A 21288-nucleotide genomic window follows, 5' to 3' on the forward strand; every position below is an offset into this window, starting at 1 on the left:
ACGTGAGTGTGTACTGTTTGGTATGTATGTGTGTGTGCTGTTTGGTTGGGATTAGGCAAGCACAGAAAATGCCTTAATGGAATGCATTAAATTTCATTTTGCATAAGATAAATGTACACCTCATACTATAAACAAATAATTAATCACAATTAAAAGAAAATGTGCAACAACAGTTTGGGAAATCCAATGAAAAACTGTAGAAAATTATTTCAGTGTTAATAACTGTGATTTGTTATAATTTTCTTCAACTGCTCAAATGATATAAAAGTTTAACAGGGGACTGGTTCCCCAAGAGATTTTGAATGCCAGAGAAATAATTTATTTTAAGTTGTTTGATTGTTTCCACCTATTAGATTCTGAGGATCTGTTAGATAGTATCCACCCACCCCCATTAGCAACCCCGTCGTGCAGGGTCACAGGTGTTTTCCTGGCTGAGCATAGTCTTAGATAATAACGTGTAACGTATTGGAAGAAGAAGAAAAAAGGCTGATGAGATAAATCGCCATTTTTGACAATGTGTTTACTTCGCTGATGATATTCTCCAGCAGTTGCCGTTTCTCACGGAATTATACTGACGCCATCGCTGACCTCTTTGGTCCTTTATTTGTGTGGAATAATATCCAAACGGTGCATAACAATGTGAGCGGAGATGTATCTCACAGCAGTGTCTGATCTTTTATTCATAACCTATATCTGTCATTGAGCATCTGCTTCCCAATTCTCAGTCATCAGCATATTACTATATTAGTTTCTTTCTGCTGCGTCTGCAACACGAGGGCCATAAAACAATTTTCCTTTCAGATCCCTAATAAGGTCAGCTTTTGGTTAAGACTCTACAAAAGTATTCACACTCTGTGAACTTTTTTTTTTCTTTTTTGCGTAGCATGGCGAAAAAATAAAAAATAAAATAAAAAACTGTAGTGTGTTTTAGGTAGGTGTTGCCATGTGTAGCTTAATTGTTATTGCTTTGAAGGTCTTGCTGTAGGTGTTCATCTCTTTACATTTAGTTTTTAAAATTATTCTTGTATTCTGATCTCTGCGCTTTTAGATTTTGTTCCCTTAGATGAATGTTATTCTTTCCCCCATAATTTGTAGTTTCTTTGATTCTCAGTTCAGCTTCTAGTGTGAATTATTCATTTTCCTTCAGTCAGCCTGTTTGCCTCCTCTCCCAGCTGCACCCTGTTAGTAATCAACTTGAATTTTCATTGCTCTTTGCTGGATTCTTCCGTTTTGTTATCGTTCCTGGTTTCATGCCATTTACCATACCCTGCTCCACTTTGAGTCAGCATTGTAAGTCTTTGTTTTCCCCATTTCTGAGTATAGTTAAGTCATCCTCTTGGTTCTGCATGCTTTTGGGTCCAACTTAAAACCTCAACGTGACATTGGCATGTATTTGGATTCAGCAGTTTTCCTTAAATTCTCCCAAAATAAAACCCAGTGCGACCGATTGCCTTTTGAAGTTATTTAACTAGTAAACGACAACGAGCTGAAAACCATTAGTTGTGCCCTTGGCGAGACAGGCATTCATGAAGGATGGCGAGAAGAAAGTCTTTGCAAACGAAAACCACAAGGAGTCCATGAAACGGCAAACATGTCCGAGAAGGTGCACTGGTCAGACGGGAGCAAAACTCAGCTGCTCTGCCTGCGTGCAAAACAAGTGTGTGAACAAAAGGACACCACTAATTATTCTGACCACATGATTTCCATGGAGAGAAATGATGATGGCATCAATCTGTGCGGATGCTTTTCTTTAACATGGACATGGAATCATTTCCTATTAAAAAGCTCTTTTCAGTGGGCCCTTTGTTTGGCAAAAAATATGTCACAAAAAAGACCCATTAGTTTGTTTGTTCATGTTTTTTTTTTTTTTTTTTAGGAGTAGATGGTGATAATATCTGTAATGTGGGACTAGTCCTGCAGCTTGCTGATGGGCTTTAACTTAAGAGTTAACTTAAAAAATGCTGCATTGTAAAACCTAAACAATGTAAGTGGGCCCCTAAATTAATTGCTCAATTTAACATTTTCTGGTAACCTACAGTTTGACTGTTACCACATCACCTCTTCTGCTGCTGCCTAATGCTGTATGGGTCACTGATAGCAGAGATGTTTTCATTCTCGCTGCTGAGAGCAAGCAGACAGGCTTATCCGAGAGCATCACTTAGAGTGAATCAGGGGAAACGGCAAATTAGAAGTTCAGCGTTGGATCCAATTACGCCGGGTGCTACCTAATACCAGCAGTATTTGTTTCTTTGTCGTGTTTTCTTCTCCATGGGTCCATGCAGGGAGATACTCTGCAACTTTGGACTCAAGTTAATTCTGTTTATTGGTGCCTATGCCAGATGGGTGAGCTTGTATAGAGGCAGATTCTGAGTTTGAAAAGACTGAGTTTTGTCACATAATAATAGTCTGACCAGCCAGGGAATGCAAATTGGTGATCGAAACATATTTTATGGCAAGACCCATCAGGATGAACAAGGGTCCAATGAAAGAATCATTGAAATATTTTCCTTTGTATAATGCCATCTCAGTGGACTTATTACAGAGAAAGTATCTGTTAAGTTTAGTCTGGGCTAGGATGAAGCATGCGCATGTCTTTCACGCACTTAATGTTTGTGCTTCTGAAATCGGTAGAAACTTAACAGGAATTCACAAAGAGAAAACTGACAACCTAAATACAGAGTGAGAAGGGGGCTAATTAGAGAAGCTGTCAGGAGACGCACGGTAGTTCTGGAGGAACAGCAGATATCAAAAGCTCTGGTGGAAGAAACTGGAGGGAGGAGACTGCATCACGCATCAACCTGAGCACAAAACCCCCACTGATAAATAAAGTATTGGCAGCATCATGCTGTGACATGCTTCTCTTCACTAGAGAAAGGGAAGCTGCTAAGAATAGATGGGAAGGTGGTTAGAGCTAGATGGATGCTAATCCAGGACGAAAACTTGTTGAAGGCTTTAAACACCAACAACTGAGGGTTCAACATATAGCAGGCTACTCATACAGCCAGAGCTAAAACAGAATGGGGTTAGTACAAAGTATTTTATCGTGTTAGATCACGTAGCCAGGTGAGAATCGGTGCCAGCACTTTAAGATCAAAGTCCCCAGATGCTCTCCATCCAATATGACTAGGTTTGGGTTATTTTTCTAAAAATGCAAGGTTAACTATTTTAATCTCTGCATGTGCTAAGCTGGTAGAGACATATTCAATCTTTAAACACCATGTATCATTTAATGCATGGATGTTCAAAGTCAGGACCCAGTGCCCTGCATGCTTTAGAAATGTTCATGCTCCAACACATCTTATTCATTATGACTTAAGTTGCTCTTCAGTGCGTTATCATGTTCTACATGAACATGCCAACTGCCAGTTCCTGGGCAGGAAAACATGTAGGACACAGACCCTTGAGGACTGACTTTGGACATGACTGATTTGTCTTGTGTCTCCTTGTTTTGGCATACCACCTAAATTCTTAATGCAATATGGTATATTGTAGTCTGTGCATGCAGTAAAATCAGTAAAGTTTTAAGGAAGCTGTATCTGTGAGACCCAAAATGGGTGATAAAAGGCTTAGCATTTTATTTAAGACGGTTATTATCCACTGTGCATTGTTGTGTGCAAGGAATCTCATTTGTGGTACATTTACCTGCAGCAAGAAACTTTTCTTGTAACAGAAAAGCAAATAAAAACCAAATTGAGTGTTTACATTAAAATGAACAATACGAGTTTTGTGGTAAATTGACTCTAATTAGATGAAACTAGTCCCCCCCCCAAAAAAAATAAAAATAAAAATAAGAATGTAGGCAAAAGAGAATAGAATACCCTTTACCTTTTTTAGATATTGAGCATATCTAAAAGGTTCTTGAGCAAATTTTGGCTTGACTGTTGCATCAGAATTCAAATGGCATTTAAAGCAACATGACCACATTATTTGTCATTTACCAGATATCAAAAACATAATTTTATGAACCCACCGAAGAAATCCACTAGTCTTCTGAAGCCTTCCTTACTGCTTAGTGTTATTTATAGCCAACTTTTAGAAAGTACTCCTCTTTATGTTATTGTAGTGGAATGGAGCTGGATGAGGAGAAAGCAACAGAGGATGGAGGAGTGAGCATTTCGCCTCCATGCTCAAGGGACACCTCCTTTGCCGCGTTGATGGCCTGTAATCGCTGCTCGGTGTTGTCGTAAGAGGCTGCGGCTGCAGGGTGGCTACCTTTCACCATGTCACTAGTTTGTGTGTCCAGTAATGGCTTGTTCACTCTGATCCTGAAGAATGGTAGTTGTAAACTGTCAGCTTAGCCAATGGGCTTTTATGCGGCAGGGGCGCAGGGGACAGAATAACCCACTAAACACGGACTTTGATGGCGGCTTGTTGAAAGTTTCCTGTAAATAAGACTGTGTAAGAAATTGGACTTTCCTAACAGATGCACAGCAAAAGCAGAAACTGATTGCTTAGATAGGCAGCACAAATTATGACATTACTGGAAAAATGAATTGAACATTTTACAAATATATGTCTAAAAAAAAAAAAAAAAGTGTGGCGTGCGCCGTTCATCTTTTTGTGTACATCTTAACCAGCTTTGAGCATCAGGAGACTGAATATTTTTTTTTCTATTCCTCTTTGCAAAACAACTCTGTCAGTTCATTCATTCTGTTCAGCCATTCCAAAGATTCTGAGAGGAGTCGAGGTCTAAACTGAACTGCTTCACTGTAGCGCTGACTGTACGTTTAAGGTTATTGTCCAGTGGTAAAGTGAACCTCTGTCCTGGTCTCAAGTCTTCTTGAGATCACCCCGTCATGTAGTTCCATCAATCTTCCCTGAAACTCAAGCCTGCTTCTTTGTTCCAACATATTTTTACCTATTTGTTCCGTTTGTTCTGCGAGTGATTCTTGTTGTCATTTCTCTACAGGTGCGATTGAGAAGCTAACCCCGCAGTTGGCTCCCCTGCTAAGGGTTTGCAGTATTTATGCAGCAATCTATTCTCTCAGAGTTTTAAAGCTTAGGGAGGGCAGCTGCTTTGCACGCAGAGGTGATCCATAGGGGGCACTGTTGACTCTCATGGAATAGTCTTGGTACAACAGGTTGCACCACTCTCTGCTACGGTCTGCACCGACTGCACGCTCAAGATCAACCCAGATGACGGTGGTGATCAAATTAAATGATCAAGTTTACTCTGATAAAATTATATCTTTATTAGGTGCATTTAATTAAAACGCCCCTATGTGATAGTTTTTTTTTTTTTTCTGGGATTTTATCCAATGACATGTCCGAACCTGGATTTTTAAACTGTTTTACATGCGTAAAACAAAATCTCTCCCCCCGCCCCTCCACGCAAAAAAAATTTGCAAAAATAATGTTAATGTTCTTGGGTCCCATCACTCACATCCACTGCTCATTTTCTCCACCCAGCCGAAAATGTAATTAATCCCATCGTGAGGAGTGTGAAGTTTCATTTCCAATCTACTTTCACTTTCTTGCAACGCTTTGGGGAGAAAGGACGCAATCTTCACCTGAAATGAGCTGTGGGTGTAATGGCACAGTACTTTGCTTATGTGATGCCCGCAATCCCCTTTGCCAAACCCAGCCTGGAGCTCGCCCCCACCCCTCCCGTCGCCCTCCCTCTCTGAGCCCCCCCTCAGCTTCTGCACCAGCATCCTCAGCCGCGGAGTGCGGAGCGAGGCGAAGTGGAGGCAGCGCACGCAGGAGCCACTTCACCGCCTCACCTCACCCGATCCGCGCTTCCGATTCGCGGCGTGGAAAGTTGCGGGACCGCGTCTCAGATATCCAAGTGTCTGCATGCGATGTTTCAACCCAATTCGACGGATTTTTAACTGGTGTTCAGAGACTAAGAAAAGAGGAAGACAGATATCCACGAATGTTAGAGGAACTCTTGGCAAAGCGCAAATTGACTCACTGGGATTGCTTTTTTCTTCTTTTTCTTTTTTCTTTTCGTTTTGCTGCTGCGGTGGTGCGCGAAAATTTTGCAGCCTTAATTTAACCTGGAATCAAATGCTAACATCGGATGGAGTGTGTGCTAGAAGAGTAACGGTAAGAGGCGCAGAAACAACCCGATAGTGCATACTTTGTCTGACTTGGATAGTTGGATAGTAGTCAGTTAGAGGCTAATAAGTTTCGGAGGCACCAAAATAAACAGTTCTCCCCAAAAATAATCCTGATGGATAAAAAAAAGTTCAGTTAGAACTGAACCACATATTGGTTCAGTTTTTAGTAAACAAAAAAAACATTTTAAATTCACTTTCACCCTTTGTTTTCTGAAATAATCTGAATTGGTTGGGATACTTAACAGAAAGATTTCAAGTAAGGGTCAGGGGGCACTTAAAAGTTAATGAAATTATTAAAAGTGGATTTGTACGAAAGATAAAAACGATGGATTCATTAAAATAATATATTAGGGCTCTAATGTCTGCCCAATGGCGACAGAAACTGTACCAGAGATATTTCTGGGCATGTTCCTGATTGTGGATGTCTTTGTCCACAGGTTGAATCGCACAGAAGACACAGTGATTTCCTAAATGGATATCTGCTCAGAGAGGATAATTTGTGTGCAAAGTAGCACCACATCCTGCTGAAAAGGAGTTACCCCTTCAGGTCCCCCCCTCCTGAATAAACCATGGGGCCCCGGCAGTGCATGGGACTCACCATGCTCTTCCTGTGGACAGGTAAGCCCGTCCCTCTCTCTCTTTCCAGAGCAAAAATCTGCCGCCAAATAAAACATCTCTTACAAGGTTTTGCTCAGAAACCTGAACAAGATTTATGAACATGGAAGCTAATGGTCATGAAATAAGAGACACTGTAAATACATCAACCTTTTTTTCTCCCCCCTAAAAACTCCCTGAGTGATTTCATTCAGCATGGAGTATTTAATGAAATGCAAATTGTATCCTTTCAGCCAACAGCACATATATAATTTATGAGACATATAATTAGCTGTAAGCTGTTGTGGCAGAATACAAAATGACTTGTAATATTAACATGAATGAAGTGTGACAGTTGTCTCCCGTGAGTGTGTGGGGTTAGGTGCCACAGCACAGCACTGGAATAGCATGCAGAAAGTGTGTGCGTGCGTGTGTGTGTGTGTGCGTGCGTGTGTGTGTGTGTGTGTGGAAGAAAGCATGGAACTGCAGAATTTGGGAATAACAACAGATTGCAGTCACAAGCAGCGAAAAGAGAGGCGGTGCATCCTTTGACAAGTTTGCACAGATTTGCAGTTGATAAGTGTTTGTGAACTTGTGCATTAATTTCCTAGTACTGCATATGGTCCGGTTGGTGTGTGTGCAAGTTGTCATATTTGGAAATGTGCAGTCATGCGATTAAAAATGCATAACTAGGGAACAGACGAGTTCCAAGCTTTCACTTTGCAGATAATATTAAGCGCTTTCCCTTATGGATACAGATGTGAGAGACACAAATCATCTCTACTCTCAAGCATTTTTGGCCTTTGGAAAATAATCAATTTACATGCGTATTTTTAGTAAGTTAAACATCACTTGATGTTTTGTCCACTTTCAATCATTTACGAGGTCTTTTCATTATAAGCGTGTCATCGCAGGAATCTGGAAATGCAGCACTTTTTGTTGAATGTGACTCAGTCTTTTGTGCAAACAAACAAAAAAAAAACACAAAAAGCTTTTTTGCTTCTGTTTTCAGACAAATCCCAGTGTGCAGTTTTCCATGAGAAAAAGAAAATATGTCAAATACAACTATTGTTACAGAGTTCTTTGGGTTTTAAAGTGACATTTTTTTTTCGTGCTTAGAGTGCCTTGCAAAAGTACTTGCACCTTTTGAACTTCATGTTTTGTCAAACAACAACTGTAAATTTCATTGTGTTGGGATTTTCTGTGTCAGACATGCACACAATAGTGCAAAAGTGTGAAGTGAAAGGAAAGTTTTATTTTTTTTTTAGGAAACAAAATAATTGAGAAGCTATAGGTGAGCATTTGTGTGTAGCACCTCTGATATAACTTAATTGGCTAATTGCATCTGTAAATCTTTGTCTAACAGTGTTTCACATCTAGAGACTCAGTTTTAATCCATTCTTCTTTGCAAAATAGCTGAAGTTCTCTTGGATTGTACGGAAAGTGTCTGCACAATTATTATTTTCTGTTAGTTTTGTCACTGATACTTAATTGGATTTAGAACTGTACTAAGTCCTAATGAATATGCATTAATTGATCTTAACCATTCCATTGTAGATCTTGTGGTATGAGTTAGCATCCAGCCACTAGGTGAATCTCTTTCATAACCACAATTTCACCACCCAACAAGTCTTCAAAACAGATTAGAAAAAAAAAATGCTTACCTTTGTCCTGCCATTTTATACCTGTTTCAGTTTTACATAAAGCTTTTTTCATATAGCAGTGAGCTTTTCACATATGAGGACACTGTTACTGTTACTTTGTCCCTCTATAGAAACAGCCCCCTCATACTTCATGATGCTGCCAACACCATGTCTCCCTGTGCGATGGCAAAATGTGAAAAACCTCTATGAATAATTTATAAATAAAACCCTAAGTGTTTTCCAAAGCTAACACTTTACAGGACACTGTTTGTAACTACACTTTTGCAGTTTAAAGTTAATAAAAATATAGACATTTCCTAAACATTCATAATTTGCAGAAATAAAACAGAAAAAAGGGTAGACAATAAACCTAAACTGTATTCTGAACTGTGAATTAGTTATTCCCCCTGATTTGTTGATCTATGGTGAAAAACTTACTACTTATTACTACTGAGAATTAAATAAACCTGAGTTTTAAAAGTTCAAGTATAAAAAGTCAAAACGTTAAGGAGAAAAACAAAATGCTATTCAAAAACGTTATTTTCTGATATATTCGACTTGGCTTTTGACTGTTTTCTTGAACTTCATATTCAACTGAGCATTTCAGTATTAATACACATTCAATTCAGAATTTCAGTATTATAAATTATCAAAGAAAGTATCTAGTTCAAGGATCATATGATAGTTTGAAATGTCAACTGTTGTTAATTTAAGTACAATGCATGGAAAACTATTACTACGGGAAATGTGCAACAAAAAATGGAGCGCTGCATTCAAGATTTATAAGAAAAGCAATATGCTGAGCTTACAGAGGCAATGTCAACCTCTCTGCACTCTAAAGCATCTGAATGGGCAGTCGGACTAATTTTACAGTTTTCTGAAGACATTGATGGTTCACTGAGAGAAAATAAAACTGCTCTTTGCTGGCTTTCCCGAGAATGTCTGGAGAAGATGTGGGTGGGGGTTTTGGCTTGCAGTCTTGACCTTTTTAAGAATCGAGAACCAGCAACGTTCCCGTTTAGTTCTTGACAATTAAACGTATTTGGAAAAAGAATAAGGAAAAAATGTCACATAAAACCTTTAACTGTTTTCAGTGCCAAAGCTTAAAATATTAAGTGTTTTTATCCTGCAAAAGTTCTAAAATGCAAGAATTCATATATATTGTGTTAATGTGGCAATGTATAAAGTGTCAGTCCTTTCACTTTTGGACCTGCTTAACCCAGTACTGGGTAACTTGTGGAGTTTGGAGCCAACTGCAGCAGTCAGACGAGAGTTATGGTACACCTTGGAAAAACACTCTACAGAAAGTGAGGATAAAAACCGAACGAGGCAAATAATTATTCACACATATACTCATACCTGTGGGCAAATTCTAGCATATATGTTTTTGGTTTGTGGGAGAAAACTGTGAAAATCCCCAATTTTCTCCATATTTAACTCTTTGTGACATGACTGCATTATTATTGTCCCCACAACGGTTACGTTTGTCTCTCTTTTGGTTAGAAACTAGAAATATAAACAGAGCTATGTGAAAGCATTTGCTCTCTTGTAAAAAAAAAAAAAATACATAATCAGATTTATGTTTTAATTTATTGAGAGGGAAAAGCTACCTACACCGTCGTGGCCCTATGTGAAATAACTGCACTCTTTTTGAAGAATTGTCACTAACAGCGTCTTTATGGTAAGCACACACAGGCATAATTACTGCCTGTCTGACTACTGTAGAAGCATCAAATTACTTAAACACATCTTGTCTGACAATATAAGTAAGTAAATGGCTTAAAAAAATTTAACCCAAAGAGTTTATAGCCACTGAAACATCAAGGAGCTTGCAAAAGAACCAACAATTTCAATTGTCTCTGTTAAAGTCAGTGCTCATGATTCAACTAGATAGTAGTCTGCAGCAAATCTAAAAGCATTAGTGGTGGTAAAGTGACGCACTGGGGCTTTGCTGCCTCTGGACATGAACGACTTGCTGTAAATGGTGAATGCACGAATTCTTTTTCAAAGAAAATAAACTGTCCATCAATTAGTTTGTGAACTTATTTTTTTTTTGTTGGTAGGAGAGACTTTTAATGTAGGTCTAAGACGCTCCGACAAACAAAACATTAGTCAGATGTTCAGTTCCAGTTATAAAACACACACAAGAAGAAATATCATTCTTTTACATAAAAAGAACATTCAGCAGACGGAGCATGCTAAGCTCACCAGGTAACTGCAGGAATGAAAACAAAGTGTCAAGAAGGGAAAAACACATTGCTTCCTGCCAGTCAACTCCTTGCTTGTTCTGAGTCTCAGAGGATATTATATCTCTCCAGCCACCTGATTGCTTTCACCCAGGGGTTTCCAGGTTGTCTCTTGCAGACAATCACCCAGTCACCTAATCTATAGGATACCTGCAGATTCTCACATAAAGTCTGACCGGCCACTAGGACAATAGAAAATGCCCCCATATAGCTTATCATAGAACAGGATGCAATTCAGACTGCTTTTACAAAATGGAGGGTCATTGAAAAGGTTTTTTTTGTTTTTGTTTTTTTATGGCATTCTTTTTGATAAAACGTTTACAGATTTGGCTTTAAAAAGTCAATTAGAAGTTTTTGTTTGTGTAAGTTTAAAACAAAAAAAAAAGTAATCCTTATTGTATGGCATTAATCGATGTAATTGTAATTAATGTATTTTATATCAAGCTGTTTTCACAGTTTTCTTGCTGTAAATGAAGGCTTAATTGCTGATTTAGTATAACAAATGATCTGCCAGAATGGGGAAATCAGGTACATTACATCCACTTTGGGAGCAATAACAATAAAAGATGACAGATGTGAAGACCAGAGAATAAAAAAGCTTTTGACCTTCAGCCAGTTCACGCAGAGGTGTGCTGCTGTAACTGAGGTGCTTTCCAGCCAGTGCAGACAGAGGAAAACATCTGCAGTGCCTGACCTGGCTTCGCTGCAGCCGACTTGCTCCAGTGAGATTTTAATGTCATGCGACACGGTGAAGATTTCCAGCAGCAGTAAAAAAAAAAAAAAATAATACAAATTCTAACTATCAAGCACAGCTTTGAGACAAACTGAACATAGCTGCAAATGCAGTGCTGAATCATGAATCAAGTCCTTTGCATTTGCTACGTTACACTTAACTTCACTCTTAAGTGCTATTGATTAACAAGCAGGTTCCAATTTAATATGGGCCAAAAAAAGAAAAAAAAGAAGTATCATGCCGCATGATAACCAATTTAGCTCATTCATCTGCAGGAAATACGACAGAAAGGCAAACAATGAAATATATACACTGGAGCAAATTCTTTCCTGCTCAACAGCAAGTAACCGATTTCATCAGCACCAGCGAGTGGGATCATGGTGACAAACATCCAATTACAGGATTGTAAGCACCAGGTTTAAAATCTCTGTTAGTTTTAAGTTTGCTTAAGTAGCAGAATAATATCAAATTATAGTTTCTTGAAAAAAGACACTTGCATCCATTGCTCCTCTCATTTTTCTTATGTTCGTCATAAACTTACATCCACAATAAAAAAAATAAATAAATAAAATCTGAGAAGTGTGATGTGTATTTGCATTCAGCTCCTCTAAATAAATACTTTGTAGTACCACATTTCACTGGAATAACAGCAGAAAAAAAATCTTTTGGACTATATCTCCACATTTTGTGCCTCTTTTTTTTTTTTTTAGTGAAATAGCTCAAGCTCTGCCAAAATGGACGGCGCGTACATGAATACAAGTTTTCAACTCTTGTTACTGCCTCCACAGTAGCCAAATGAATTGACTTTGATCTAAACCATCCCTGTGTTGCTCCAGCTACCCTTTTAGGGTTGTTGACCTGCTGAACGCTGAACCTCAGAAGACAGTTATTTGTTTTCCGTGAAAATGACAAAACTTTTGGGTTTTCTAAAAACCCACCAGATAAAAATCACCAGATGGTGTTTATAAATGCTGTTGGACATTAAGTGTGCAACACAGAATTGCAACGCTGTTTGTGAATACAGATGAGAGGTCAGAAATGCTAATCAGCGTTTAAAAAAGTGATGTCAAAAAAGAGACCAAAATTGATTTTCGCACTTAAACTGTTTCACTACTCTGCAATCCTCTGCGTAAATTCAGCAGACAACAGAGGGAGGACTTCACATTTACCGGAGGTGTTACTGAGGCGTTCAGCATGTTGTCTTCTATTCAGAAGCCAAGGTGAACTGATGCGTGACATTCACTGCTTTCAGTGAGAGGGATGCCAGGTGGTTAAGCAAAACAAACAAACAAAAAAAAAAAGTTTTGTCCAGGTTTTTATCACAGCAAGAAAGATTATCGTATATCGATGGGATAATGAAAAGCACATCAATTACAGTTTGCCCTAAACTTATGCTGGGAGCGCAAATATTTTGCAAATCTAAGATGATGGCTTAGAAATTTGCATTGTTATTCTCATGTTCAGTCACATAAGAGTTCAATTGTCTATCTTTTTACAATCTTCCACTGCATGTGGGACCTGAAATTTCCTAGAAAGCAACTTCGTCCGTTAACGTTTACAGACCCTGAATCTCCTTACGTCATCTGGGGCCGGTCTGCACTTCGTCTTCCGCATTTTATTTGCTGTCCTTTTGCTCCTTGATCTTCCCATGCTGGATCTTACTGACATTTTGTCAGCTGGGATTGTGGCATGCTTCACGACTGGAACTCCCATGCCTTGTGTCAACGATGATTATTCAAAGCCTTGTTGCTTCATCAGCTGCTGGTTATCTGGTGTGGCGTCTCATCCCACAGGTGTCTCACTTTTTTTTTTTTTTTTTTCCAGTAATCACAAGTCATTTTTGAACTTTGGGACTTCCTATTAGATCTTCAAAGAGACAGCGTCAGTATGTCGTTCCAGATCCTTGTTTTAGCCTTCATTGCTTGCTGCCCCTGGTTTTATATGGCACAGCTTATCTGCTGAACAATGAGGGCATATTTGCTTTCTGGTGCTTTTATGCTGGACTTTCTAAGCTGCTGGTAAAATGGTTTTATAAGAATGTCTTTTTTTTTTTTTTCCTAAAGGTGCAACACGCTGAAGATGATGCCCTTACACGGCACTTTGTCTTTCTCCTTATCACCTTCTGCTGCCAGACTCTCTCGCGTTGCAATTTGTCCACCCTAATGTATTTAGGAGCGCTTCAGAATCTCTGAATGTCACTCATCCTTTTCCATCTTCATTAATCGCCTGAGCTCTGGACTAAAGGTAGAAGCTCCCATCTACTGTCAGTAGCTTTTGCAAAATGACACCATTAGAACCCTATTTTTCTGATGCTAAGTTTTTATTCCACCAAAGTAACATTCACTGAGAAATGTGTCGTTGCACATCTGTTTCAGAGCCGACTGCAGCTTAGCTACCTTAACAGACAGGCTAAATAAAACCAGGTAATATGATCTCATTATAAATCCAGTGTCATTCTTTGAATAATTGAACATGTCTATTCTATGTTCCAAAACCAAAATGTCATATTATTATTGTAATATTACTGTCTACTGTGATATTTAGTATTGTGTAAAGCATTTTGCCATTTTGCAGCACCAAGAATTATGTTTTTTTCTGTTTTGGATAAGAGATTATGTTACTTAATCTTAAGTTTTTGGGTAAATATTGTGAAACTGACATTTTTATTACTGCAGTTATGGTTCAATGATAATGGTGTGTGTGTGAGAGATTTATTATTTGCTTCCAAAGATTATTTTTGAGGGTTTATGAATCTGTCAATTAGTGTTGGTCCTTCAATCTGATTGTAGTTCCCATGTGTGTTCAAAGTAATTCCTCTCTTAGAGCTCTCTAAGTACTCAATTGATCACCGGATCAATTGAGTACCCTGTCCCTGACTTGCTGTGTCTCGCTGTAGTAAACCTTTCCTGATGTCGACATTTCTGCAGCTCGTCTTGTTATCAGAACAATTTGAAATCCACAATCTGACAAACACAAATTTTAGGTTGAGCTCTTAATTTTTTCTGTCCAAGGATGTTGCCTAATCTCTTAGGCACCTTACGCTTCATGATTCAGTTGATATTTTAGCAGTGTTTGTTTGTTCATTATCAGAGCTTGCCATTGCAAGTAAACGGTTTTAATCAGCTGCATTAAAATGTCGTAGCTGGTTCTGAGGCCAGTGTGCTAAATGTGGGAGGATTTCCACTTGAATTATGCCTGGTCTTTAAATGTGTGTAGGCTTGACCAGAGTGGGTTGGAGTTTGAAAAGTTACAAATCCGAAGCACGTTTGACCTAAATTTATTAATAGGTCTCTTTTTATTTGATTATTTCTCTCGCATGCACATTTCAGCTTCTGTCCGCACAGAAAATACAACAGAGAGGCTTGAGGACTTACATTAAACATGCTTTAAATTTTTTGGAAATAATTTTTCTTTTAGTTATGTTTTTGTAATTATGGTTGTTCAATGCAGTAATCAAGAATAAACCACTCTAAACAGGGTTTTGATAATAATTAAGGTGAAAAGGGAACTTGTTTCTTTGGAGTGTTCAGCTGAGGTTTTATATTGAATAATGTAAATATTGTTTATTTAAATGTTGGTTTCTCATGTAAACAGACCAGAAAAGAATCTGGGGCAATGTTATACGATATTCAGACCGCAGCAATATGCAGTATGAAATACATTGGAGAAACTGAGGATTTTTTCTTGACAATATGCATATATTAAATCACAGCACATATAGTTAAAAGAACCAGCAAGTTGGTGTTGCCTGCCCAACCCCAGGTCAAATAAGGGCAATCAAGCCCTGGGTTAATTGAAGACATTGAGGTGGACCCTGCACACAAGTTTGGGTTGTCAAAAGGAAGTGTGAAACTAAAATACAAACAAAAAGGAATACATCACTTTCACCGTCTTTGTAAACATGTACATATAAGTTTAACGTAGCTAAATTAAATACTGTCCCAAACGAATTAGCAAAGTTGTGCAAACTTACAATAAACATCCAAAAATATTTACATCCATTTCAACAACCAGAAATAATATAAAAATAATGATGCACAACAATATATTAAACTCAACGTACCTACAATGCTTCGTCAGGGCAAAGATGAATGCAGATGTAACTGGATTGATTGAACACACGGGTGACATGAATCTAACTCTCTCTGGCTTTCTGGCTGAAGCCACGTGACATGCAGCTGGCTGCACCTCTCAAAGGGAACGCCCCCACACATAGACACACCCACAAAAATCCCCAACAACACATTGATATATATATATATATGTAATATGTTAATAAATCTGTTTAACGCTTCTGACCTCTGTAATCAATAGTCTGTGGAGAATTCTTGCCTGATTTGTTGTTAGTTGCGAGTAAATCATCCCTCATGTTTTTCAGTCCTGGCATGTCCCTAGCACTCCAATTTGTTTCTGTTTTATTCCTTCTAACCTTCTCGGGGCCCCAGCGTTTGACAACTGCAATTTTTGCTCTGGTTTACTTCATTGGCAATGTATAATTGCAATGCCTTTGTCAACTCCAGCAGTGAAAGCATTGCTCTTCCTGCTTGCATCTGCTCCCCCCCCCATCCTGTGTAACTTATCATTTTGAAAACACAAAACAAAAAGCCATTATGAAGTAAAACAATTCTGCAATTCTGAATGGGAACAGATCAATTACCGGAACTTCTCCAATCTGATTGTGGAAGATTTTTATGCTAGAAAGAATGAAAGAGGAGATAAAACAAGTCATTTCATACCATTGTTAGAAGAGAAAATGAACCTCCAGTGAGAATGCATACTTATTAAAACTGTGAAATTACAACTATTACGACAGACTAGAAGGAGTTTTACTGGATATTGTTTTTGGGAGGCAGCATCTTGTGGTATAATTTTGGAATGGTGTTGGTAAGATTTCATTGTTTGGGTATTGATTTTGAATATTTATTCAAAATCTGTCCTGATTTCTCTACATTATGTTCTGGTATTCACTTTTATATTTTTTTATGGAATAATTTCATGTTCTTTCTGTCCATTAACTAAACAAAATATTGTTGAGGGAATAATCTTGGAAGGGGTTTCTAAAAAACTTTGGATTACTTCAATCTTTGAAAGAACTCAAGTAAAAATGAATTTTCATGCGTCAATTAAGCCAATCAGTTGATTAATTAGGGCACACTAGATCCATTGAGACAATTATGTATTTCTTTGTTGGTCCACACTCGCTTATTCCTCTTTTCCACTGAGCGGTACGGCACAGGTTGGTGGGATTCGGTATGCCGCTTTGTCTGCTTCTATTTTGAAAGCTGACCACACAACAGACCCAAACCGTACCATTCCTGGGCCCACTTCAGTTGTAGATCCATTAAAGTGATACCCACAATGGGAGGCCAGGGAGATGTGGCAACCTTAAAAAAAATTCCTGGCCGGATCTGAGCACCCCTGTGGAAAAACAGACATCTGTTGTTGCAATAATTACAATGGACAATCTTCACAGAAAATGTTCAGCACTGCTCGGTATTTCTCAGAGTTTTCCGTTGATAAGGAGACGGTCTCACAGCAACCACAGCGAAACATTTTGGCTATGATGCCCGATAATAACACATCGGGAACCTGGCTTAAATGGAACATGGATCGTCACTAAACTTTGGAAGGATTATTATTAAGCTTCTAATATAGAGATAGCACGTAAAAGTTGGTTTTATGGAAGAAAAACAAATAAGTTAAATTAAACCTACTGATTCACCCGATAGGAGATTTCAAATGTCCTCCCAAAATTATGCCAGAAACTTGCTGAGAACTACAAATGCTGTGGTTGAACCTGGGGTATGTATAATTTTGACCCTCTGTGAATTACAGTTAACCTGCTACAAATTAAGATTTATGCATCTGATTCTTGTAAATAAAAAATATTAACATTTATTAGGATCTCTCTTAAGATTACCAGTAGGTGGTGCTAATTCTCCAACTTATGTTGTAGATGAAAATATTTTGTTGAAAAAAGAACAACAATAGATGTGACTGTGCAGCAATTGAACCTCAAGCAAAATTAATAAATGTTATGTAAATGAACATAAGGTCAAGTCTGGTGGTAGAATATATAGTGAACAATGGAAAATTTAAGTTTAAAATGAATCCAGGCTTATTAGTGGGGAAGTAGAAGTGTGTGAGAGCAGTGTTTTGTTTGTCAAAAGGTAGAAATGATTTTCTTACCTTTCTTTCGCTGTTTGATGCATTCATCTTCAAATATATATGCTGTACATGCGTGTTATATTTTTGTTGTTTACACTCACCACTTCTCATGATAAATATATACATTTACATGTAACATGAATACACTCCCTTATTCATTTTTTTTTCAGAGAATGCCTCTAAAATTTCAGCTTTTTGTATTCACAACCTTAAAAACCAGCACAAAAATAAAATTACATAAAATTACAGTGTAAAACTCCTGGCTGCAGAAGTGTAAAAATGAGAGCACAAAGTTTTATGCATTTAAATTCAAGCAACAAGGAACTTGAAGTCAAAATTTCTACTAGCTAAACTAAACTGCCCTGTGTTTTCATTGTGTTAGTCTTTTTCACTTATTATGTGACAGGAAAAATATAAATGATGATTAATTAGTGCAGACGTAAAACTTGTCCTGAAAACAAGGGAAGAAATTAAGTTCTCTTTAATCGACCAACAATAAGACACAGAATGGCAGGTTTTCATTAAGAGAATCTGTTAAGACATATGAAGAGGACTGTCGCACAACACCATTTCCCAATCTGCCCAAAAGACTGTAACGGATGGTGAGAGAAGATGGAACTCACCAGCTGTCATCTGTTTATATATTTAGTTAACCTGTTTTACTCTGAGGATCCATGTTCATCAGATCTTTGTTTTCAAAAGACAACAGTGAATCTATTTTTTCCTTCAAATATACACACACGCTTGCAGCATGGATTGAAAATATGTCTATGATGGGTAATGTGTATTGAAACTTTGTAATTCTTATGTTTACTTATTTTTTTTTTTCCAGTACAGGTTAAATTGCTATGTGAGGGGTTATGCATTTTCTAATTTATAGGAGTGTGTTCATGGGAATGCTTGAGTGAATTTGTAAGGTCAGACACTGATGCTGGATGAAAAAGTCTTGTGTCTGCTGAGTGTTTAATCTGCCAGTCACGTTCTTCCTTACAAAATTAGCTTATTCCTGTGTTTACAGACTTTGACTTGTGCACCACTGCACAGTGATGTGTGAGGCCATTCCTAAACTTTTCACACAGTCACACAAATGTCTTGGCATGCCCATAGACCGTCATTTGTGATTTTACATGGCCCATTGTTGTTCCTAATTAATTCTGCTTTATAGTACCAGTAGTCGTGAACAATGTAATATTTATTAGCATAGAAACTTTGGAAGCAGTCTGCATGCCAAGTGCTTGTTTTTATGCTCTCGTGGCCAAGTGACTGGAACGCTTGCATAAAATGATTTGGATGTGTAAGTGAAACATTTGTGTAGAAATGTGGTTAAACATTTGAGAGGGAAAATCTTTTTCACTTTCTTCAACATCTTAGTTTATGTTAAATTTGGCTTTATGGGCCAAATATGGCTGACAATGACCAATAAGAAGAAGCGAAAAAAAAAAAAAAAACAAGTTTGTGGATGAGCAGTGTTTGCATGGTTATCTTTATCGATCTTCTTTGTTGCATGTACTCCTGTGGTCTATCTTTTGTGTGGTTTGTTCCCTTTTCTTGCTTTCTGTTTCACTGCATCCTAGGTAAGCACCACAATGGCTTTTTATCTTGTTCTCTCCTTCACTGGAATGTTCAGCACAGTTACTTTTGGTTATTGCAAGACCATTATTGTTACTGTAAAGTACCTCCTTGTTTTGTTCTCTGCTAGCGCCTTTTTTTTCTTCCACCTTTTCCTTTTTGCTTGTGTTATGTGATAGGGTTCCTTACCTTTGCCGCTGTGTCCTGTAACACATTCACTTTAATTAAAAGATGTTATGATTGAACTAACCTTTAAATTCAATTTGTTTTGCCCTCTTCAAGTTGAGTAAACAGCTGAAACATGAAGCCTTTTCCAAAGCTGATTAAGCAGTGTGGCTGCAGAAATAAGCCTCTCATTTTGCCACCTTAGCCTTTCACAACTCTACTGCTAGAGCTGGCCAGGTCTCTTAACCAAGTGCACTTGATTAAAGGTAGCATTAAGGAAAAATCGAGTGGCACCATGCCTGTGCAGGCCTGTCACTTTATTATGTATCCACCTTTAGTTTCAGTTGAATGGAAATAAAGACCACCTTAAGTAGCATTCCATTCCTACCACAGGAAATGCAACTTTTCTGGAGCTGTATTTCCAAAAACTACAGCTCTGAGGTGCCATAAATTTGTCAAAGTTGTTCTAACGCTTGAAGAATGTACAGAAATGCTATGCATGTGTTTTAGCTAAGACCTAATGCTCATCCTACTAATGCAGATGCTCTGTCTAACCAGATAGCGATACACTGAACTGATGGTGGCACAATCTACTGTAATCTAATAAGTCAGGTAATAATATTCTGAAGATGAGGGAGCACATTTTAATCCTCAGGTTGTCAGCTGATGCATACATTAGAAATAACATTTAAAAGGTTCGGTCAAGACGTTATAACAAAACTAGTATATCGAAGCCCTAGGACACTAATCTCTACATCCTCTTTTCCAGTACATAGGCTCTATACCAAATGCAGGACAGTACTTCAGAGACATAACTATATACACTTTAATTCATCACGGTTAGACCCATGTAACACATGCTTTTCAATACATAAACATTGGTGGCATAATAGAAAACAACATGACTTTATACATTGTTCACTTATATCACATATACGTTGTGAAACGGGCTCTGACAGAGGAGAGAAACATGGAGATCCTTAGAATGCCTGATCGTAGTAGTAATGGTAAATGGTAAATCTCATTTTTATGATGCACCTCATCTACAACTTTACAACATGTCTCTCAATCACCAGTTCTCACACGCCATACATTTTATGATGCATTTGTGCCTCTTATTCACCCTGGTACACCGATAAGCGCGTGAAGGACAATGTCGGGCACCGTGTGCTAAGCAAAGACACTTCTTTACATAGCAGGTCTAATAATTACATGTGTAATGACGGCCATGTCGATACACGCGATAGCTGAGAATATTTCTAAATGCTGCATAGAAATTTGTCTTGAAAAAAGAAACTCATAATTACACATGATACATGTATAAAGCAGGACAAAGAATAACATATAAAAACTAAAACCATCAAATTGAAAAAAATAAAATAAAATAATACTAATGGCTGCATTGCTTAAGGTGAATTCTGTTGCATAACAAGAAGGTTTTTCAGATTCCCTCCAGTGTCAAAAACCATCATTTATTTAATTAGAAATTCTAAACTTACCTTACTGAGTGTGTAGTTGGAGACAGGAGTGTTTGTCCCTAGTGTCTGTTTTTGTCCTGTGGCAGACTGATGACTTGTCTTCTCTTTTTATGATGGCTGTTATGACAGGCTTCAGCTCTTACAAACCTAAACTGGATAAATTGACTGTGGAATATGGTAACATGGATGGACGGGTGACTCTTTTGTCTTAAAGGCGTACTACAACTTTAAGCAAGGAAGAACTATGAAGCATGATTGCATATAGCTAATTAACAACCTTTGCTTGTCACCTTCATCTAAAAAAAATATTTTTTTAATCAAAATAATATGTAGCTGATGCCAACAACTGGACTCCTGTTTTCTCTCCTGTATCATTCAAAAGATGTTGATGTTCTGCACAATATTGCTCCTGACAGGTTAACTGACAGAACGCTCCAAATTTTAAGTGTTATTGGCATATTATTTTTGAGTTGTTTGTTTAAATATCCTTGAATATTAATGTCACAAAAGACCTCAAGAGAAACTGTCGGAAAATAAATACAAGCATTTCACGAGCAGAATTGTGTGGGTTGTGTCTGGATAATTCAGATAAGCACCTCTGCTCCGAGGTTTTTGACTTTTAAGTGTCTT

At 37.9% G+C, this 21288-nt stretch overlaps 1 protein-coding gene across 1 annotated transcript in view; it reads left to right on the top strand.

Moving 5' to 3' along the window:
- Positions 1-5537: 5537 nt before the first annotated feature.
- Positions 5538-21288, top strand: part of LOC106946665 (transmembrane protein 132C) — a 179787-nt gene continuing 164036 nt past the window's right edge. Inside the window, exons 1-2 of the mRNA XM_015031179.1 lie at positions 5538-6048; positions 6500-6680. Of these exons, the coding sequence (XP_014886665.1) occupies positions 6632-6680 (49 nt within the window). The 5' untranslated portion in view covers positions 5538-6048; positions 6500-6631. The remainder of the gene's footprint in view (positions 6049-6499; positions 6681-21288) is intronic.

This window comes from Poecilia latipinna, unplaced genomic scaffold (genome assembly GCF_001443285.1).
Source record: "Poecilia latipinna isolate Pla-1442-1.1 unplaced genomic scaffold, P_latipinna-1.0 Scaffold13, whole genome shotgun sequence".
NCBI lineage: Eukaryota > Metazoa > Chordata > Actinopteri > Cyprinodontiformes > Poeciliidae > Poecilia > Poecilia latipinna.